The 21,734-nt window shown below is 41.3% G+C and overlaps 3 protein-coding genes across 8 annotated transcripts in view; 1 reads left to right on the plus strand and 2 right to left on the minus strand.

The window, feature by feature from the left end:
• Positions 1-625: 625 nt before the first annotated feature.
• Positions 626-10,122, minus strand: LOC109868977 (matrix metalloproteinase-23-like). Of its 2 annotated transcripts, none has more exons than XM_020458774.2 (8): positions 9,744-10,122; positions 4,664-4,803; positions 4,317-4,456; positions 3,708-3,875; positions 3,091-3,255; positions 2,613-2,723; positions 1,543-1,669; positions 626-1,453 (listed from the first exon to the last, which is right to left on the minus strand). In XM_020458774.2, the coding sequence occupies exons 1-8, from the start codon at positions 9,870-9,872 to the stop codon at positions 1,279-1,281; spliced, it is 1,155 nt and encodes a 384-aa protein (XP_020314363.1). In that variant the 5' UTR covers positions 9,873-10,122; the 3' UTR covers positions 626-1,278. The 2 variants fall into 2 exon arrangements, with proteins under 2 accessions (XP_020314363.1, XP_031659901.1); XM_031804041.1 differs by having other exon boundaries at positions 4,664-4,799; positions 9,744-10,098.
• Position 10,123: 1 nt separating this feature from the next.
• On the plus strand, positions 10,124-13,680 carry LOC109868978 (ubiA prenyltransferase domain-containing protein 1-like). 2 transcript variants are annotated; one of them, XM_020458776.2, is made up of 3 exons: positions 10,124-10,326; positions 11,682-12,282; positions 12,398-13,680. In XM_020458776.2, the coding sequence occupies exons 2-3, from the start codon at positions 11,724-11,726 to the stop codon at positions 12,883-12,885; spliced, it is 1,047 nt and encodes a 348-aa protein (XP_020314365.1). In that variant the 5' UTR covers positions 10,124-10,326; positions 11,682-11,723; the 3' UTR covers positions 12,886-13,680. The 2 variants fall into 2 exon arrangements, with proteins under 2 accessions (XP_020314365.1, XP_020314364.1); XM_020458775.2 differs by lacking the exon at positions 10,124-10,326 and adding an exon at positions 10,944-11,180.
• A 5,137-nt stretch (positions 13,681-18,817) lies between these two features.
• The window catches only part of LOC109869459 (E3 ubiquitin-protein ligase MIB2-like), a 74,771-nt gene continuing 71,854 nt past the window's right edge, over positions 18,818-21,734 (minus strand). For all 4 annotated transcript variants that reach the window (XM_031803575.1, XM_031803576.1, XM_020459634.2 and 1 more), the window contains one exon: positions 18,818-21,584. In XM_031803575.1, coding sequence (XP_031659435.1) covers positions 21,343-21,584 — 242 coding nt within the window. In that variant the 3' untranslated portion in view covers positions 18,818-21,342. The remainder of the gene's footprint in view (positions 21,585-21,734) is intronic.

Raw genomic sequence — 21,734 nt, forward strand, 5'->3', positions numbered from 1 at the left:
ACATCTCCAGTGTGCCAGTGGCTATCGAAGGTGAGCATTTGCACACTGAAGTCGGTTACGGCGCCGACCTGCAGTCAGGTTAAGACCCTGGTGAGGACGACGAGCACGCAGATGAGCTTCCCTGAGACGGTTTCTGACAGTTTGTGCTGAAAGTTTCCAGTTGTGCAAATCCTCAGTTTCATAAGCTGTCCGGGTGACTGGTCTGACGATCCCCAGGTGAAGAAGCCGGATGTGGATGTCCTGGGCTGGCATGGTTATAAGTGGTCTGCGGTTGTGAGGCCGGTTAAACGTACTACCAAATTTGAATAAATTACATTGGAGGCGGCTTATGGTAGAGAAATTTAACAGTTCTGGTGGACATTCCTGCAGTCAGCATGCCAATTGTACGCTCCCTCAACTTGAGACATCTGTGGCAGTGTGTGTGAGACAACTGCTCATTTTAGTGACCTTTTATTGTCCCCAGCACAAGGTGCGTCTGTTTTAATGATCATGTTGTTTAATCAGCTTCTTGATATTCCACACCCATCAGGTGGATAGATTATTTTAGCAAAGGAGAAATGCTCAAACAGGGATGTAAATAAATGTGTGCCCAACATTTAAGAGAAATTAGCTTTTTGTGCATATGGAACTTTTCTGTGATCTTTTATTTCAGCTCATGAAACATGGAACCAACATGTTTTTTTATACTGTAGGTGTCATGCATTGATGCAGTAGCTTTTAGAATGCATTACCCATGGCATAAAGTAGCCAGGCTAGTTACATTTATTTGAAATTCCTGGACAATATTTAGAAAGGTTTGAGGCTACCCTGTGCTACCCTGTGTCAGTGAGCTCTAATTTCAATGAAAAGTATATTGTTCACATAATACATAACAGAAACAATGCCAGCAGTGTATTGAATACTCCCTTGGACACAATGTAGTTTTACATCTAGATTCTATATACTACTTTACCACAGAACAAAAGGGTTTATTGTGCACATATGAAAATTCATTACAAAAAAACAGACCTAAAACATGATTGTTTTGAGGGTATTGTTTAGACAATGTACATACATTAAAATATGTGCCCAAGTGAGTGAGGTCCCCATTTTGAACAAGCAATGTTTGAGTGAAGGTGTGCTTTGAAATATAATTCCTAGAACGGACATCCCATTCAAGTCAATGTGTGAAAATGCAGTTGTCTAAGGGCTTTTCCTCTTCTGGTAATTCTGTTTTTATGGTTGTGTGTTCTCTGTGCTAATACCCAGTGCTTCTATGTGCGGATGGGGGCATCACCCTCAGAAGCGCACTCGTACCCTCCAGGAGTAGTTGGTGAGGACCTTGTTCTTTTTCCTCACGATGCAGGTGTATGTGCCCTCGTTGATGGCGTTGGCCACGATACTGATGTGGTCGTCTTTTAGGGAGATGTAGCCAGGGTGGGAGTACTCCAGAATCTCTCCGTCCTTGTACCAGCTACAGAAACAGTAAAAATACATTTAAATTCAGTCCATTGTTGGTATATGATTTATTAGAAGTGATATTGGGCTAAATAAGACACTCACTATACTTTGCCTGCCTTTGCTGCAATTTTCTTCCCACATCGGAAGGTGAGCTTCTTCCCCTCAGCCACCAGCTTGTGTTTGGTCCGTTGGGGGGTGGGGGTGGGGGCCACAGTGGGGAAGGGGAACTCTGAAGAAAGTTAGGGAACACAAGGTTAAAGGCTGGGGTATCCACTTCTGTATAGTCTTAGTCTTAACCAGACATGACTCGGTGTGGTATGGCTTTCATTTCACAAAAGGATGTTAATGTCTTTTCATTAAATGTTTACTCCAAATAGTAAACAAAGAAGTGCCCAGAAACAAGACATACACACTCAAACTAAGCATAAAAGCTATCTGCCTACATGTGCATCAAAAAACTTAATGGCAACTCCATTGTAGATGTTAAAGGGCATTCTCTATCTAGTTAATTTACCCAAGTGCTACGGCCATTTGATGAGTGTAAACACGATGTTGTGCCTCATGATCCGTTGGAAGTCTGTTTAAAAGGCAGCCACTAGTTTGGGCCGCAGAAATCCCAAATTGACCTTCCGCGTCTAACACTCAAGCCACAGTCTGAAATTCCAGTGGTTTGGAGTCATACTGGAATTTTCCACAGCCGTACAACGTCTCCCAATCAACAATGAGGAACAGATTAGGAGCCAGGAATGGTATCCTTTCTCCTCTGCACATTCTCCCTTGTTACACATATAAAACGGACAAACCCACAATCTATGGCTGCCATGGCGAGGAGGAGTCATATCCTGTTGTGCAACCGGAGGCCTCGGCCCTGATGAGACTGGTTGCGGAGGTTATGGGAATTTAAGCTGTCGAGGTGCTTCACTAAGACGCTCTGCTCGTTTGCTATAAAGCAGACCAAAATCCATCCAGAGGTAATTATTTCTGAATGAGTCTCATCCAGTGGCAAGTATCTAATCTGACTTTAAATCCGAAGGGCTGCAAACCCTCATCATGGTTCTGCATGGCTGGACTTTGTTGGCTGCGTTACTATGCATTGGCAAATGGTACAGATGCAATTCCTTGCACCAGTATATTGGGAGTAATCTTTTTTTCCTTTGCAGTGCTGCTCTTACCGTAACAGAAATCACAGCTCGAGGGGCAGTGCTTCTGCATGAGCTTGCGCTTGCTGTCGCAATAGCCTTTCCGCGCCCAGGCTGGACAGATAAATAATCTATCCAAACATCCTACAGGGGAGGAGGAAAGAGGGATGAGAGTGCTAATTTCAGCCTACAGAAAGGAATTTGGGATGACAATCTGACCTCACATTTATGACTCACACTGTATTAAAGGTTCAATACTCATTAAGGCCACATTTACTTGCAGCAGGTAGTAAATCAATTATTTGTGAAGCATCTATATAGTGCTTAGGAAGAAATCATGAATAGTCTATAAAGCCTGTATAAATTGGTTGTTTAAAGTGGGACCATTATTTTAAATGGGGATTTATTTCATTTGAAAGAAATGCTACCGCTGATCGTTTTGTGCTACAAAACAATATGACACGGTTTGTCTGTTTTACAGTGCACTTTGCTTGTGGGTGCTTGGCTTTACCATAGAGTCGGTGCAGGCCCCACACCTCGTCCTGTGTGATGAGCTTGCGCCCCGTTAGAGTTGCGTTCAGGTGCATGATGGCCTTGGGGTACAGGGAGTGCATGAGGCCCAAGACGTGGCCAATCTCGTGAGCCGCTACATGGACCAAGTCTGTCAGCCACACCCCTGCACAAACCAACAACACAAAACAGTTCATTCTGTCTTAGTAATTGGGGTGCATCTCAATAGTCGAAAGTAGCTAAAGTCCTTTCCCTCATCCACTGAACTATACACATGAAAGCTAGTTCAAAGTAATGGCTTTCACCTATACCTGTCTTTTCAGATCAGTGCCAACGAAGCAGACGACTACTGAGACACAGTTGATCTAACAACAACGGCAAACTCAAACTACGCTTCTAAATTCACAGTATCTTCCAACCATAACACAATTAGGCACATTATTACACTGTGGTCTATTCCAGCTTCAAGACATAATTACCAACTACAGTGTCCATGATTTTAACTTTTCAACCCTGTGCATTTGACTAATTCAACTGGACATCCAGCAAGTAGCTTTGGTGCTGAGGGCACAACAGCAGCTTACAAAAATCAGGAAAGAGATCAACCAAGGTGCCTGCCTTTTTTCCAGCTGAAGCGCATGTTTCCCAGAATCCAATACTCATGGTCGTCAAAGTGGATCTCGCCCGTCGGAGGGAAGAAAGCATGTGCCAGTTCGCCGGTGATGCCGTCGAAACAGTGGTGCAAGTAGGACTGCAGACAGTCTGTGTGGTTGATGGGGTAGAAGCCTGCCAAAAAGAGACAGAGCTGTGCCTCAGACAGCGCAACCAAGAGGGGAACCTCTCCAGCCTCTATCTCATTCTACATACAATAGAGTCTAGAAGATGATGGATTTCAAACTTCTTAACCCCACTGAGGATGACTGTCATTTTTCACACTTGCATCAAGTATTTATGCTGGAACAAGACTCCCAGATCACTCTGATGGCTTCAGCATGAGTTAGATCATTTAAAAATGATTACACATGCTTGGAAGGTGTACAGGACTCTTTATCATACAAATAGTGCCATGAATCATGCTGAACATAGATAACTAGACAGTAGAGGGAGATTTGTTCATTTCAAATACTTAGGGCATTTCAGACACATGTCACTGTATAGTCCTTCTACTATATTATATGCCAGTCATCATACCTGATATACTTTAGGTGGGGGCACAACAACATATACCTATCTTGATGTCTGCCTCCTGGTCAGCGGGCACCTCTCTAAAGCTGAAGGGCGAGACATCACTCCACATAGTGAAGGCTTTGGCAATGCCACGGCGCGTGTCACTGGCATTCATCAGGTTCCTTGGGAAAGAGAGCAGCCTGCACAGACACAATGCCATTATCTGGGGAAACCACTTGGCATATTACAACAGCAGAAATCAGTAAAAGCAATTGGAGCTAACAAAAAGCTCTAAGACAGCTGTCCCTCGTAAATATGTCTGAAGTCAATTCAAACAGCATTTCCTTTTGTTTTTAGACAGTAAATGTTTGCTAAGAAAGGAGGGTGAAATAAAATAATCTCCAAACTTGTAAGTGAGCTTGAACTTGTCCCATTTGAGTTTCTCAGGGGTGAGGGTATAGCGCTTGTTCCTGGAGAGGTGGAGGACCTGCGTGTGGGCATCTTTGCGAATCCCAATCATTAACACACCAGAGGTGTGAACTTCTTCCTTGGACAAAAGAAATTGTAGATTAACCACCAGAGATTTGGCGCTACCAGTTAGGAGCGAGGAGAGGAGTTTCAACCTACTGGACATGTCACATCAACATCCAGATGTAATTTATATTTATGATCGGGATCTGGATTCCCAGCAAACAAATGTTGGTTTGCAAAACTTTGTGTGAAAGTTATTTTTCAAAGGATAACCTTTAGGAAACATTACAGATAAATTCTGTGTTCACTGGGTTGGCCTTAAGTGAGCCTTTTTTTATTTTTTATTATACTGAACAACAATATAAACGCAACATGTAAATTATTAGTCCCATGTTTCATGAGCTGAAATAAAAGATCCTAGAAATGTTACATACACACAAAAAGCTTATTTCTCTAAAATGTTGTACACAAATTTGTTTACATCCCTGTTAGTGAGCATTTCTTCTTTGCCAAGATAATCCATCCACTTGACAGGTGTGGCATATCAAGAAGCTGATTAAACAGCATGATCATTACACAGGTGCACCTTGTGCATGGGACAATAAAAGGCCACTCTAAAGTGTGAAGTTTTGTCACACAACACAATGCCACACATGTTGCCAAAATGAATGTTAATTTCTCTTCCTCCAACATCGTTTTAGAGAATTTGGCAGAAAGTCCAACTGGCCTCAAACACAGACCACGTGTATGGTGCCGTGTGGGTGAGAAGTTTGTTGGTGTCAACATTGTGAACTGAGTACCCCATGGCGGCAGCGGAGTTATGGTATGGGCAGGCATAAGCTACAGGCAACAAATACTATTGCATTTTATCTATGTCAATTTGAATGCACAAAGATACCGTGACATGATCCTGAGGCCCATTGTCGTGCCATTCATCCGCCGCCATCACCTCATGTTTCAGCATGATAATGCATGGCCCCATGTCACAAGGGTCTGTAAAAAATTCCTGGAGGTTGAACATTTCCATGGTCTGCATACTCGCCAGATATGTCACTCATTGAGAATGTTTGGGATGCTCTTGATCGACATGTACAACAGCGTTTTCCAGATCAACTTGTACGACAATGTTTTCCAGTTTCCACCAATATCCAGAAACTTCGCACAGTCATTGAAGAAGAGTGGGACAACAGGCCACAATCAACAGCCTGATCAACTCTATGTGAAGGAGATATGTCTCGCTGCTTGAGGCAAATGGTGGTCACACCAGATACTGACTGGTTTTCTGATCCACACCCCTACTTTTTTTTTAAAGGTATCTGTGACCAACAGATGCATATCTGTATTCCCAGTCATGTGAACTCCATAGATTAGGACCAAATTAATTTATTGCTTATTGACTGATTTCCTTATTTGAACTGTAACTAAGTAAAATCTTTGAAATTGTTGCATGTTGCGTTTAGATTTTTGTTCAGTAGGTAATTAACCTAGTGTTCGCCTTTGTGTTTATGAACTACACATAGCTAGTGCTTAGTATTTTATCACTCTTAGTGTTCCTGTCTTCGTGGCTGACTGACAGATTATTATGATATGACTGACTTGATCCAGTGTCTGAACCAGACCACAGAACCAAGGACCAGGAGAATATTGCTAACAACATGAGATGGAATAACAGAAGTATTCATGGAAGAAACTTGAGAAAAAAACAGTGGAGATCCCCGAGAAGTAAAACGTAGTAATGCTTTACTTGAAGGGGGTATACATAAAGCATGCATAATACCTTTATGATACTAGTCATTACACCTTTATTCATGTGTCTGCAGTATCATTCATTAAAAAATGCATAACACATTTATTCAATGTCATTTGCCTTTTTACTGCCACAGTACCCAACCCTCTGACACACTTCAAGTAGCAGGCTGAGAGCAGCACAGAATTAACATTGTACTGTAATCTACTTACACTGTTAGTTGAACTGACAGTTGTGATTCATGGCGTTAATTTATACAGTATTTATAGTTATAATGTTCAAAATCTAAACAATCAACAGTTCCAAGCTGCAAGGGTTCTGGTTTGACGAGACCAGCTGAGGACACTTCAACTCTATTGTGATTCTGCAGTTTCTAGAGCTATTATCCCAATGCCTTGCATGTGAATGTTACATGTTACATTTTCATGCAAGGGCATTCCATTTTGTAGAAAAGGAAGTGGTCAGCAGTAAAACTGCTTTCCAAACTTTAAGTATGATACATTTTGCAGGTACAATATGTCTGATGTCCCTTTGGGGAGGGGCAAATGAGACTCTCCAAATAATAACACAAGGATTCTATTCTTGTTTTACAGCTGTGAAAGGCCAGCTATAGGTGCTTACTGTTTAAGAGTGTTTGGAAATATGGTGTGACTTTGTTTTTATATAATACTAATAGAATGTAAAATGTACAGTTACAGTATACACTACCGTTCAAAAGTTTGGGGTCACTTAGAAATGTCCTTGTTTTTGAAAAAAAAAATTGATCAGAAATACAGTGTAGACATTAAGGTTGTAAATGACTATTGTAGCTGGAAACGGCAGATTTTTTATGGAATATCTACATAGGCGTACAGAGGCCCGTTACCAGCAACCATCACTCCTGTGTTCCAATGGCACGTTGTATTAGCTAATCCAACTCGCCAGTCTAAACACCAGTCTCAACATCAACAGTGAAGAGGCGACTCTGGGATGCTGGCTTTCTAGAAAGAGTTCCTCTGTCCAGTGTCTGTGTTATTTTGACAATCTTAACATTTTATTTTTATTGGCCAGTCTCTGATATGGCTTTTTCTTTGCAACTCTGCCAAGAAGGCCAACATCCCGTAGTCGCCTCTTCACTGTTGACGTTGAGACTTGTGTTTTGCAGGTACTATTTAATGAATCTGCCAGTTGAGGACTTGTGACATGTCTGTTTCTCAACTAGACACTCGAATGTACTTGTCCTCTTGCTCAGTTGTGCACCGGGGCCTCCCACTCCTCTTTCTATTCTGGTTAGAGTCTGTTTGCACTGTTCTGTGAAGGGAGTAGTACACAGTGTTGTACGAGATCTTCAGTTTCTTGGCAATTTCTCGCATGGAATAGTGTTCATTTCTCAGAACAAGAATAGACTGACGAGTTTCAGAAGAAAGGTCTTTGTTTCTGGCCATTTTGAGCCAAATGCTGATGCTCCAGATACTCAACTAGTCTAAAGAAGGACCGCTTTATTGCTTCTTTAATCAGAACAACAGTTTTCAGCTGTGCTAACAATAATTGCAAAAGGGTTTTCTAATCATCAATTGGATTTTTAAAATGATAAACTTGGATTAGCTAACACAACGTGCCATTGGAACACAGGAGTGATGGTTGCTGATAATGGGCCTCTGTAGCCTATGTAGATATTCCATAAAAAATCTGCAGTTTCCAGCTACAAGAGTCATTTACAACATTAACATTAACAATGTCTACACATCAATTTGATGTTATTTTAATGGACAAAAAATGTGCTTTTCTTTAAAAAAATAAGGACATTTCTAAGTGACCCCAAACTTTTGAATGGTAGTGTACACTTTGACTGATTATCCATTATCCATTATTTAGGTGACTTCATTATTGGGGACTTTTATGACAAGTGAATAAGCTAATTTAGCCTATCCACAGATCTACTCCACAGTCCTTATTATCAACGATAAGGGATTGGACCAACATGACCTGACCAAGTTCAACATTTACATACAAATACAGTGGAAATACAAACCCCAAAATGGCTATTTCTAAAAATATGAATTTATACTATTAAAATATCTATATGAAAATTTAATATTTTTTTCTCAGAGAAATAATGTAGATACTATATGTAAAGGACGTCACGCTGCTGATTCAGCCCATACCTGGCGCTAACTCGGGGCCTCTGCCATGCTAGCACACGTGACCGCCCTCCTGAAGTGTCTTACCAGTCAGAAAAAGCTATTCGCTGGCACAAGTGGGGACACTTCAGGCTGAGGAGTAAGTTTCACACATCCCCATGTGCTACATATGCATTCCTTTAATGTTCCTCAATCCTCAGGAAAACAAGGCCTATGCCAAGAGCTGAGGCCTAGACACCCAGACGAACACCAGAGGAGCCCTGCAGAAGACTGAAGTCTTCCTGCCACACTGATAACAGAGTCAAGGAAACATGCACTACAAAAGAAGAGGACATAGCCTAGAAGTTGGAGCAGGTATTCCACTTAAATTGGAGCAATGTGAGAACAGTCCATGATTTCTAGAAGCTACATGTTGTTCTAAGCTGTACTATATGCTACACCATTTCTTCCTATGGAAAACAACTGAAAATGTTCCAAAACAAGTGCACTAGAGATAACATTTAGAACCTGATCATTTAGTGCTCAACCAACATGCTAAGCTCCTCTTACTGTGCTCTCCTTTGAAAATTCCCAAACTGTTTGCCCCTGGTTTATTAATCAAGGATTCTGAGAAGTTTGCATTTGACTTAGAGTGAATTAATGAACAATATAAGATACTTTTAGAATAGCTAACTTGGTATAAGTGAGGGTTAAGACTTCATCCAGCCAGATCAAAACAGTTTTATTGTGGCTACAATGCAATAAGAATAGTTGTTTTTTCCTCAACTGGGACAAAAATCTGGGCAAAACCAAGAATTGCTCCAATTATATAATATGAATAGGCTACATTATAAATTATATGTATAATTACTGATTATATGAAGGCATTTCTGTCTGATGAAGTTTAACCAAAAATGTGATTTATATTACAATTACATTTTATTTATGTATTATTTGCTCATTTGTCACCAAGCAGATGTCTTGGTAGACACTGAAAAAAAACAAGTTAAAATAAAATGGAAATATTGTTGCCCTAAACGGGTTTAATCATCCAACATCTTGATCATAATTTATTCCAGCATAACCTGTTCAGTATAGAAACTGAATGAAGTATTCAGCAGTGCAATTAAAGGAGGTATCAAGTTGGAAAGTTGAATTCTCACACCATACCTCTATTCTCCAGGTTGGAAATGCCGTGGTTTCTTGCATCCCTTCAAACAGAATCGCAAGCACCGCCACAGCCAGCAGAAGAGCACTGACGTCGCCTCTTTGTAAACTTCTGAACGTCTGACACACCATCGTTGCGATATCACCATCCACAAAAAATCCCTAAACAAAGACAGACTAGTCAATTTCACCACCATCTATCCGTATGGATATCAATGGCCATCCAATGCATCCTTTTATTTGACAAATTAATTTTAAATTGAAGATAACGGAGGATAACGGTGTTAAGGCTGGAATCCTTGGTCACCCGCCGCCAGCTCCAGGCTGCATCAAACGTTGCAGCTTTCTATACAACCTTCGGCCGCAGCGCTATTCCGCAGTCTGCCAAATGGTTTCACATTACTTTAAATGGAGGTCAGAGTTTGACAAGTTTAAATGGAAAGGATACCAGCTGCACGTAGTCGACAATCTTAAAACTATTTTGATTTAACTATTATTTTTGCATGCTTATTAATCTAGAAGTTCATAACAGAGATTTGATCATGGATTTTTAAAAATGTAGGCCTGCTCAAATACCTATGTTCACGTGAGTCTCTCATTTTAGCTGAGGAATACGCATAGGGGAATAGGTTGACTAATTGCATAGGAAAATAGTATATCTGTGACAGGCTATTGCCTGATGCAAGCAACAAATATTTCTCAAATTGTATTTTAATTGGAGTTAATTACCTACATCAAATTAATTGTGAAAATGTATGTCAGTAGGCCTATGCTGATAGGCATATATTCTACAGATCTGTGTAAAACTCGTGCGTTTGTTGTGAAGGCCCAAAACACGCAATTTGAGTCTGGGCTGCATTCGTATTCAGCAACGTTCAAAAATGACTGGAAAACAAATAGCTTCACAAGTGTTTTTTAAGAGAGTATGGTATTTGCCCTGCGATGATGGTTTGAATTTAGTTGAACGTTTTCCCCCGTTTACGAATCTGGGTGGGATAGTGAGAGATCGCACTGAACCACCACCAGAGAATCAATAACTTCCTGGCCTGCCTTAGTATTTCTAATAGATCCGTTGTTGTGAGTGTACAAAATAAGCGATATTTTAAATCCCACATTTTTCAATATATTTTTCTTATTTTATATAAATGTTCTTATTGAGGAAAGGCTTCTTCTTGCACATGTCACCTATAACACCCGGAACGCAGATCACATTGAAGTCTGTTTCTAACGGCGCCTATTTACGTCTGCACTCACTCAAGAGGGTTGGACGAAATGTCGTCTGTCAGGGTTAACTGTGATCAGCCAGTGAAATATTCTCGAAATTGACACGTAGCAAGTTTACCAATGGAGTAGGGTCAGCCCTGTGGTTAGGTAGCGGTCACATAAATATGTTGTTACATGGCGTGAAATAGTTTATCAGATAACGGATACATAAAACAGGTAAAGTTTGGTTTCGGACATTTAATTTGGCCCTGGTTTTGGCTTGCTAATAGCACACTGGATAGTTAGCTTTAATCCTTTAATCTATGTAGTTGACTATCCAGCAGTGCAATGCTTTAAATGCCAATTTTGCGAGGTTGTAGGGAGCAAGCAATGTGGCCATCCAACAGGTGTGTTGTACAATTCACAACATGGTGCATTGAAATTCAGGTGATCCTACTAGCATATATCTAGCTACTCGGGAACTACTGGAAATAAACAGACTCGTTTGCTACCTACGTTTTAGCATGTAGTAGCACGCTTTAATCCTGCTCAACAACAGCAAAACATTCTGGTCTCACGCTCTTGCAACCCTTCAATTATGACGGACAATACAAAAACTACTCCATACTGGTTTTCAATAACTTAAAGAGCCTGTATTCCGATGCTCTTGTTCATTAAATGAGATGTTCATTGTGCATAAATTACATTCTATGTGTGACCTCTGTAATTCTGTTACAGGTTTACCTTCTGTTTCTTTGTTTTGTGGACCCTGGCAGAGGTATGGCTGTGGGGCAGAAACCAAGCAGTGCAGAGAAAATTGTTTTGGCTGGATTGAATGGACATAGTGAGACAAGGCACACCGGTTTGAATGACACTCTGCAGAATCACTCTGCCGACCAGCGAAGCTCGGGGAGGGCCAGAGTCAGACACGACATGAGGTACAAGTGTGCTGCTTATGTGCTGGCCCTGCGGCCGTGGAGTTTCAGCGCCTCCCTCACACCGGTGGCTCTGGGCAGTGCCCTGGCCTACAAGCTGGAGGGTTCTGTGGACTTGGTCATCCTCACGGTGTGTGCCGTGGCAGTGCTGGTGGTGCACGGGGCAGGGAATCTGGTTAACACTTACTATGACTTCTCCAAAGGGATTGACCACAAGAAGAGCGACGATAGGACTCTGGTGGATGAGATCCTGGCGCCGCAGGATGTGGTCATGTTCGGAGCGCTGCTCTACTCTCTGGGCTGCTTGTGTGCCACCCTGCTCTACTTTCTCTCCACGTTGAGGATGGAGCATCTGGCCCTTATTTATTTTGGAGGGCTCTCCAGCTCTTTTCTGTACACGGGAGGTGAGCTTGGCATTAACCTGTTTCAAAATGTACTGACATTATTTCCCTCGCTTTATTTACAAGTACACACACTAATATCCAGATTCTTACGATACCTTCCTTGTCCTGTTTCCAGGCATTGGTCTTAAGTATGTGGCACTGGGGGACGTGGTGATCCTGATCACGTTTGGCCCCCTGGCGGTCATGTTTGCCCACGCCGTGCAGGTGGGTTACCTGTCTGTCCTGCCTCTGGTCTACGCCGTCCCCCTGGCCCTCAACACAGAGGCTATCCTCCACAGCAACAATACCAGAGACATGGACTCTGACAAACAGGCGGGCATCGTCACTCTGGCCATTCTCATCGGGCCCACGTTGTCCTACATCCTCTTCAACCTCCTGCTGTTTGTCCCTTATGTGCTCTTCTGCATCCTTGCCACCCACTACACCATCAGCATGGCCCTGCCCCTGCTCACGTTGCCCATGGCCTTCCCCCTAGAGAGGCAGTTCCGCAGCCAGTGCTATTCCAAGATCCCCCAAAAGACAGCCAAGCTCAACCTCCTGATGGGACTTTTCTATGTCTTTGGGATCATTCTGGCACCTCAAGGCAGCTTACCGCTACTGTGATTGAATTGTAGCTTCTTTCATAGCTTTTTGTTGTTGTTGAAATGCAGACTAGTTTATGTACGTCTTTGTATTTGTAATTATTTACTTGAGTTCAAAGGCTTTAATGTATTGTCTAATTTATACGTCCAGAGAAACAGTTTAGTTACTCTTCTTTAATACGGACAGATATAACCAGATGCATAACTGGTCCAGTATTTTGCGTAGTTCTGTGTATCGACTGAAGTCTGAGGTGCTCAGACTCATTTGGTATAAGACTACAGTACAGAGGACATTTCAAGTCCTGATGCCTCAAAATGAGGACAGACATTGAGGAAACAGTTGCCATGGGTTGCAGCGGGCCCTCAGACTTGCTACCGGTGATGCAATTCTTCAAAATGTTAATAAACAAAATCTAAACCATTTAATCTCTGTAAATTGAAATTAAATGTCTGTTTTTTTTGGTTATGTTAGGACAATAGCCTGATTTATTAGTCAGGGTTTGAGGTTAAAATTATGAATGGCAATGTTTTTATTTGGGGGGGTATGAGATGGTAGCCTTGTAATTATCAGGTTTTGCAGTCATGGTTTGGAATTTCCATTTTATTTTGTTAGACAGAGGAGTGCAACCATTAATCAATCCAGTCTATAAACAAATATGAATTAATGTACATGGAAATGCCCCCAAATGGTCAAATCTCAGGATTTTACTATTAAATGTATGTTTTGGGAAGTTATGGATTCATTAAGAAATGACAACTATTGTCTTTGTCTTGTTCCTCACATAATGACATTAAAAAAATGTAATGTTTTTATTTATTTACTTCAGGTTCTTGCTGTCAGAATTTGATATTGAAATCCTTTTTGACTATTTCAGAGAAGACTATAGTTTTTTTAAAGGGTTTTGAAATATGCATTGTAAATGGGGCCAGTGCCCATACTCTGCCACAGCTTTCTGTTGAGCTCCAAACTTCAGGTTTGAATAAGACCTCAATTCACCAATTGGAGCCAGTGCTTATCATTAGATATGCAAGCCCACAGTATTAATCCTCTGGAAGCCAGGAGGTTTTGCTCCCCCTCGGGCTTATGTGTTGGAGGAGATCTTCATGGACAATACTCAGCCTTGTCTCAGGGTAGTAAGTTGGTGGTCTGTTGATATCCCTCTAGTGGTGTGGGGACTGTGCTTTGGCAAAGTGGGTGGGGGTATTGTCGGATGGGGCCACATTTGCCCCCGACCCACCCCTGTCTAAGCCTCCAGTATTTATACTGCAATAGTCTATGTGCCAGGGGGCTAGGGTCAGTCTGTTATATCTGGTGTAATTCTCCTGTCTTATCTGGTATCCTCTGTGAATGTTTAGTATGCTGCCTCTAATTCTCGCTCTCGTCCCGGAGGACCTGAGCCCTAGGATCATGCCTCAGGACTACCTGGCCCGATGACTCCTGGCAGTCCCCAGACCACCTGGGTGTGCTGCTGCTCCAGTTTCAACTGTTCTGCCTGCGGCTATGGAACCCTGACCTGTTCACCGGACGTGCTACCTTGTCCCAGACCTGCTGTTTTTGACTCTCTGCTGCACCTGCTGTCTCGACCTCTGAATGCTCGGCTATGAAAAGCCAAGTGACATTTCCTCCTGAGGTACTGACCTGTTGCACTCTCTAAAACCACTGTAATTATTATTTGACCCTGCTGATCATCTATGAATGTTTGAACATCTTGAAGAACAGCCTGGTTCCTCTCTAGGGTTCTTCCTAGGTTCCTGCCATTCTAGAGAGTTTTTCCTAGCCGCTGTGCTTCTACATCTGCATTGCTTGCTGTTAGGGGTTTTATGCAGGGTTTCTATATAACACTTTGTGTTTTAGGCAGGGTTTTATGAATACATTTGATTGATTGACTTGTATCCATTTGTAAATAACTTGTGTTTTATATGGAACAGGACTGGGACATGACCATTGGACTTGTCAGCCAAACTACTCAGTCTGATGGTAAGAATATGCATCATGTTAACTTACTAAATGTAGAAATGCCTTTATAGACGGTGTTGTAAAAAGCCATACCGGTATAACTTAAAAGAGCAATCTGTAGTTACATAAATGTTTTCAAACAAATAATATTGTACCCATTGATTCTTGAAGAATATAACTTAGAAATGCCTCATGAGCTTAGTTCAATTGTTGTACCCCATCAGAAGCCAACATAAACCAATGTTTGTAAATAAAGTCAATGTAAACCAACACCATACACCGAGTGTACAAAACATGAACACCAGCTCTTTCCATGACAGACTGACGAGGTGAAAGTTATGATGACACTTGTTAAATTCACTTTAATCAGTGTAGATGAAGGGGATGGGACAGGTTTAAGAAGGATTTTAAAGCCTTGAGACAATTGAGACATTAATTGTGTGTGTGCCATTCATAGGGTAAATGGGAAATAAATAATATTTAAGTGCCTTTGAACGGGGTATGGTAGTAGGTGCCAGGCGTTTGTGTCAAGAACTGCAACGTTGCTGTTTTTTTCACGCTCAACTGTTTCCCGTGCTTCTTGATATTAGGAAGGTGTTCTTAATGTTTTGTACACTGTGTATATCCTCACTACATGGGTAAAACTAATGTTGAAAACGTGGATGGTCAGCCTTGCATCCATAGCTCTGTCTATTAATTTGAGAGTGGTTACATTTCTCCAACCCCATCCCTCAACCTTTTACCAAAACTGGGGTGGGGATGAGCTTTGTTATTGTTTCAACTGCAGATTGCCTCTTTAAAAGGCTATTTATCGCCACACCCTACCATTTAGTATAGAACTTTAGTATAGAACTACCATTTAGTATAGAACCCCCTCTACTTATCGCCTATCTGAATAAAAGGTACAAAGGGAGATAAAACGTTATTTGGTCAACCAAACCACAGACAACCTTTTGCAGTTCTAACGCTTCAGCCTCACCCCACCAGGTGCATAATAGCCATCCACCATTTCAATGTAACAACTTTACAAATACATAAATATGCCACTCAGCAGATTCTTGTATCCAAAGCAAAGTTTGAGTGCATATCAGTATGTGATCCCTGCAGGATTTGAACCCTCCACCTTGTCATTTCTAGCGACAAACTCTTATAAACTGAGCCACACTGGACCAAATGCTCTTTCCTCCATATTTCCTTTCTTCCTTGAGACAATTATTGTTCTGGTTAGGCTGGGGCCTGTTCGGGAATATCTAGTCAATCTCAATAAAATAATTATACTCTCCTTGAAAAAAAAGATCTAAACTCCATGATAAGAGAACCATTATGTCTCCTCTATTTCATTACATTTCTATCTGCACTGCTCAAAATGCTTCCACCACCTGAGTTAAGCCCCTGCTCTCATGTGGCTCTGTCATCATCCACTCATGAGCAGTTTGTCAAATGCAAGTCAATTTGTGTGTTTGTACCATATGTGTTCCTGATGAAGAGGGCATGAGGTTGTTATGTTCGGCTAAGGACAGGGATGGTTTATGATACAGGCCTTGCTAAGAACAGGCTGTCTAGCCTCATCAGTGTGCTCTTCAGCAGAGCGAGATAATTGACCCATTAAATGCACAGACGCTGAATTGGGAATAGTGAGGCGCTCGCACAATGTTTTGTCTGCATTTCTACTGTTGCTTATTACAACCATTATCCAACTCTACCGTTGGATAATGGTGTCCCGTCATTTCATTACACCGCTCTCTGTAATTATCAATAAGCAGAGGTCTAAAGTAACAAATTACAACTGCTCTTGTTACTGTTATTGAGTAGCTTTTCTTGTACTTTTTTAAGTAATTCTACTTCTTGATTAAAATGTAATTTAAGGAGCAGTACTTCTACTTGAGTATGATATTTCAGTACTCTTTCCACCCTTGTTGACAGGTGACACCATTGACTCAAGACATCAATATTTGTCTTAAATATCAAATAAAAATTATCATTTTGAAACACTGTCTCAAATAATTTTCATACATATAGGTAGGGACCAGGAAATATTGGCTCAATGTGGAGACATTACCATGTGTCGACATACATAAGCTTAAACAGCTGCGTTTACACTAACGTGGTCTCAGGGCATTTCGTCTTATTTTGTATGTAAATCTGTGACACTCCATTTAGTATGAAATATTAGGTTACATTATGAATGGAATAGCGGTCGTACAATATCATACATCTTACCTAGACGTAAAATAGCATACAAATTGGATGAGGTAACTTTGCGGCTATAGAGAAGAGGACTGGCCACCCCTCATAGCCTGGTTCCTCTCTAGGTTTCTTCCTAGGTTTTTGCCTTTCTAGGGAGTTTTTCCAACGTGCTTCTACACCTGCATTGCCTTTTGGGGTTTTAGGCTGGGTTTCTGTACAGCACTTTGATATATCAGCTGATGTAAGAAGGGCTATATAAATACATTTGATTTGATTTCAATAAATTTGACTTACCATATATCTTGGAAGACGAGACCAGGTTCCTTGTGCTTTAACAACAAAGAATTACGGGGAGAATTTACATTGGTGGTTAGGGGAACTAACAACAAAAATTAGGATTATTTGAAAAGGTTAGAACTAAAATCACAAAAGTTAGGTGAATTTACGTAGCCAATTAGGTGAATTGACCTAAGCTTAGAATAAGGGAAAAGGTTAGCTAAAGTTGTCCCCGACTCTCCTCGAACATGCAACCTTTAGATTGCTAGAAGATCGCCGATTACGCCCACCCACCCTCTTTAACCCTACTTTTGTTTCTGTCTATAGTAACTAAACCATTAGTAGGTATCAAGTCTTGGAGGGGCTCAGAAATACATAAAGTGTTTCATATTGTAGGCTGTTTAAACAGGCAACTCAATTGTGATCGATTGCCCAATTATTGGCAAAAGATTTGATCTGATTAGACAAAAGACCAATTAATGGAAAAAAAAGATTAGGCTGCTGCCTGTGTTAATGTAGTCATAATGATCTGATCTTGACCACATGAACAAAAATGTTTTTTGAAAAGACACTATATGAATTTAATCCTGACCTGAATGAGGAAAACTCATTTGGGCAGAATTCTAGGGATCCTTCTCAATTATTCTTCCTCAATGACTTGAGGTGATAAGGAAGGCCTAAATTCAATTGGATCGAGCAATAACCAGCAACAACTGACACCCACATAGCTGATGTTTTGGCGGTGTCGGAGCAGACGCTCAAATTGAAAATCATTAAATTGAGGATTATATCAGTTTAATGGTGTAGATTACATCTCACATTCCAGTGTTCAAACTTGTAAACAAGGCTACGAGTGATTTCCGTTCAGCCAATGGCAATGTCCGCTTTAGGTATAATGCCGGGAGCCGCTTGTGGATTTGAAAATTAGAAAAAGTTACAATTTAACCTGGACGTCAGTCTCAAAATACACATCAGCCAATTAAAATTGTTGATTTACTCGCATGTGATAGAACGCTACATTGTAGCTGGTCCCATCAGATAACTTGGCACATGTTAGCCCTATGCTAACCTCACCAGGTGGCAGTGTAGACAATTAGGCCTAAGAACTGGCACACAGCAGCATTTAGCTGAACACACTACTACTGTGTTCAAGAGAAACGCTTTAAATGTTGTCATTCAACGAGCATGAAACTTCAGTCACAAACCGTGGTTTAATTGAGCCAGAGTTACCCGGAGCGGGGCTCCTGAACCTTGGGCCCAAGGGAGAGCCAGGTGGATCCGAGCTCCAGCACATAACATTTCAAAATATTAAAGTATGATAAACCATCATGTCAATCAATCAGTTTATCCAACTCAAAATAATACTTTTACCCTACTCTAATTACCCCAATTTACACTTATTGTGAGTAAACTAAATTTGAGTTAGAAAACATGAATATACTATTTGAGTTGGATAAACATATTTCAAGTTCGATGGGTGACATGCCAATTACATGTTGGGAGGAGACAGTGACTGATTAAGCACAGAACATAATCCTTATAAAACAGTTCCATATTTATTGCAAAATATTTTTGTACAGAATACAACTGAAAAAAACATTAACATAAGAATGGACAGTAAGGCCAACAGAAGTGCTGTACTGTACACACACCAATAGTAACATATGTTGCTTAAATATTATGTATGTACTTCTCATAGCAAACCTCTAGTGGTATATTTCAAAACCTCGTGGCTCTTCTAAAGTATTATTACCTTTAACTGTGCACAGAGACTACTCACATGACCCCAGATGACAATATATGATTATCTAATTCATTCAATCAGAAATGCTCACTATACTCATCATGACAAAAAAAAATGTTTGGGCTCCACATTTTTTTTGATTGATATACTTTGGATCAGAATTCTTTAATATCAGTTGTTAATCAGAAGCGCCGTCTCAAATGACATCCTATTCCCTATGTAGTGCACCACCTTTTACCAGAGCCACGCACATCCTTTTGAAGATTTGGCACTGGTGTAACGTTAGTAGTACTTCTGAGTAAACCTTACTTTCTCCTCTCACACGCAGCTTTACAAGGCAGAGGTTACAGGTTACATTTTTCTGACATTCAAATGTACATCTTAATTGGCTCTCCCAAAGTTGGGATCTAATGTTACAAAACCCCTGTCACTGGAAGTTTACAATAGAAAAATTAAATAGAAGATTAAAATAGATCAATTTTTTTTAATGCATAAGCCCTTCGGAAAACAAACCAAACATTATAAAGGATGATTAACGATAAAGTACAATCCAAAATGCTTTGCCAAACACAGATTGGGGAGGGTTTCTTCCAGGTAGGATGACTATGATGTGAGACAGACATCTGTTTGAGAGAAAAAAGATACATGACAAGAAAACAGAGTCCAAAATTCCACATTGTGACGAAATAAAGAAAAAGCAAATACATGCTCATTTATTTTCTGGCTCAGCTTTGGTAGAAGTTCACCTCGCTTGATCAATAATCGTTCCTGTTCTGTATTGGAGGATTGATTCATCACCGTGTACAGTATCAGTGTTCTTCCTCTATTTAGAGGACACAAAGGCCTCCAGAAGTCAAGTCATTCTGTCCAAAAAGAGTCCAAAGTTGACCTAAACATAATGACAAACCTCTCTGCACCACCAAATGGGCTGAGCCCTGTCTGAGGCTGAGTGTGATGATGCTAGCAAGCAGGTCTGTGGGCTGTGTAGTACAACACTACACACTGAGTAGTATAACAGACGCTCAGGTTCAGATGAACAACAGACACAGGCTTCGATTATGCTTTCGATACATATCTATAAAGAACAAAGCCGATGGGTATCTGGGTGATGGTATAATGAAAATGAGTTGCACTTTGTCATCTGACAAAGTCTTTCCTTTGAAGCAGCACGCAAACCCCTCTCTACGATGGTGTAATTTAAACAATTTCATACCTAAAGCAGGAAAGGTATGTTGGACCGAAGTGAACTTATCCACAGGTCTATTCTGCTATAAAAGCTCTAGCTGTTGTGTTACCAGATCTCAACTACAAGTCCCTTAATGAACACACACCAAATTGTCAGATGACTCCAACGTAAAAAGGGTTGACAAAAAAAACAACATTCCGTAACCTTTGATACTAGAAGTGTTTCAATGAATCAGGACCCTGAGTAGAGAAGGACATAGGCTTGGGTGAAATTTCAGCAGAAATCCTTTTTTTACTGAGCAAACACCAAAAATAATATGACTTTAGCTAAATAGAAACACCTTTAGACATAAATAACTAAGTACTAATTACTGGTACTCTTAAAACCACACATGTAACCAAACCCACAACACAGTCTTCAGCTTAGAATATGCATATACTCATGCATATATAAAGTGTGTATTTTCCCCTTGTGTACGTACGGCAAGCGTCGGGGGCTATACAGAGGAGCCTTTAGTTATACCATCACCCTCAGGAGACTAACACTGATAACAAAGAGCTTCATACGAAGGAGAGCAAACATAATACACCGGATTCAAGACAAGGAGACATTAGCCAGTTCTCTGCAGCCTTGTAAACAGGGTAGGCAAGACAGACAAACAGGGGGAACAGGGTGGGATGCAATCTAACAGGGAGTAACAGATATCCTCTTAGAGCAGCACAGGTGATGGACTATTCAGAGGGACTTCCTCCCTGGTTCGTAGGGATGTCCTCCTTGTGGACCAATGAGAATGGAGCTTGCAGCACTACTGCCTCCTCCTGACGCAACCCGCTGCGGCTGCTACACACTGGGAGCCACGGACAAAGCATTGCCGAGCATTTCAGGGGCCATGACTGGATTTGAAGAAATGAAGAAACAGGCAACAACAAAACAAAAAAAATCAGTACGACCACATCCAGCTCATTGACACTGCTGGGAACCCTGGGTGCAACGTCACGCAATGGAACACAACAAAGCACAGCAGCTGAGCCAGGATGGACGATCGAGTGGCTAATCCCAAAGGACTGAGGAGCAGACTGACTGGGCCACAGGGGGAGGGGAAGAGAGGAAGAAAGGAGGAGGGCCTGGTTCAGACAAAGAGCTGGATGCGCTCCCGGATGGTCTGCCTGCATATGGGGCAGGTCTTGAGGGCGGCACTGCAGTCGATGCAGGAGGCGTGGCCGCACTGGAAAACCAGCTTGATATGGTTGTCGATGCAGATGGGGCAGGTGATGCGCTCCTCCATCTGGCGGTAGCGTGACTGCAGCTGCTCCAGCAGGTTGTGCTGCTCAGAGTTCTCAGAGCCCGGGCTGCAGTCCACCTCTGTCTGGTCTGGAGGGAGAGGAAGGGGATGCACATCATTCACTTCAACATCACACAGTATTGTGATCTGTACTCGTATTAGTATGACCCGGACATCTTCTATTTATCAATTTCTACCAATGCTCCTCACCGACACGCATCAATAAAAATCTGAAAACA

The sequence above is a fragment of the Oncorhynchus kisutch genome, linkage group LG24 (genome assembly GCF_002021735.2).
Source record: "Oncorhynchus kisutch isolate 150728-3 linkage group LG24, Okis_V2, whole genome shotgun sequence".
Lineage (NCBI taxonomy): Eukaryota > Metazoa > Chordata > Actinopteri > Salmoniformes > Salmonidae > Oncorhynchus > Oncorhynchus kisutch.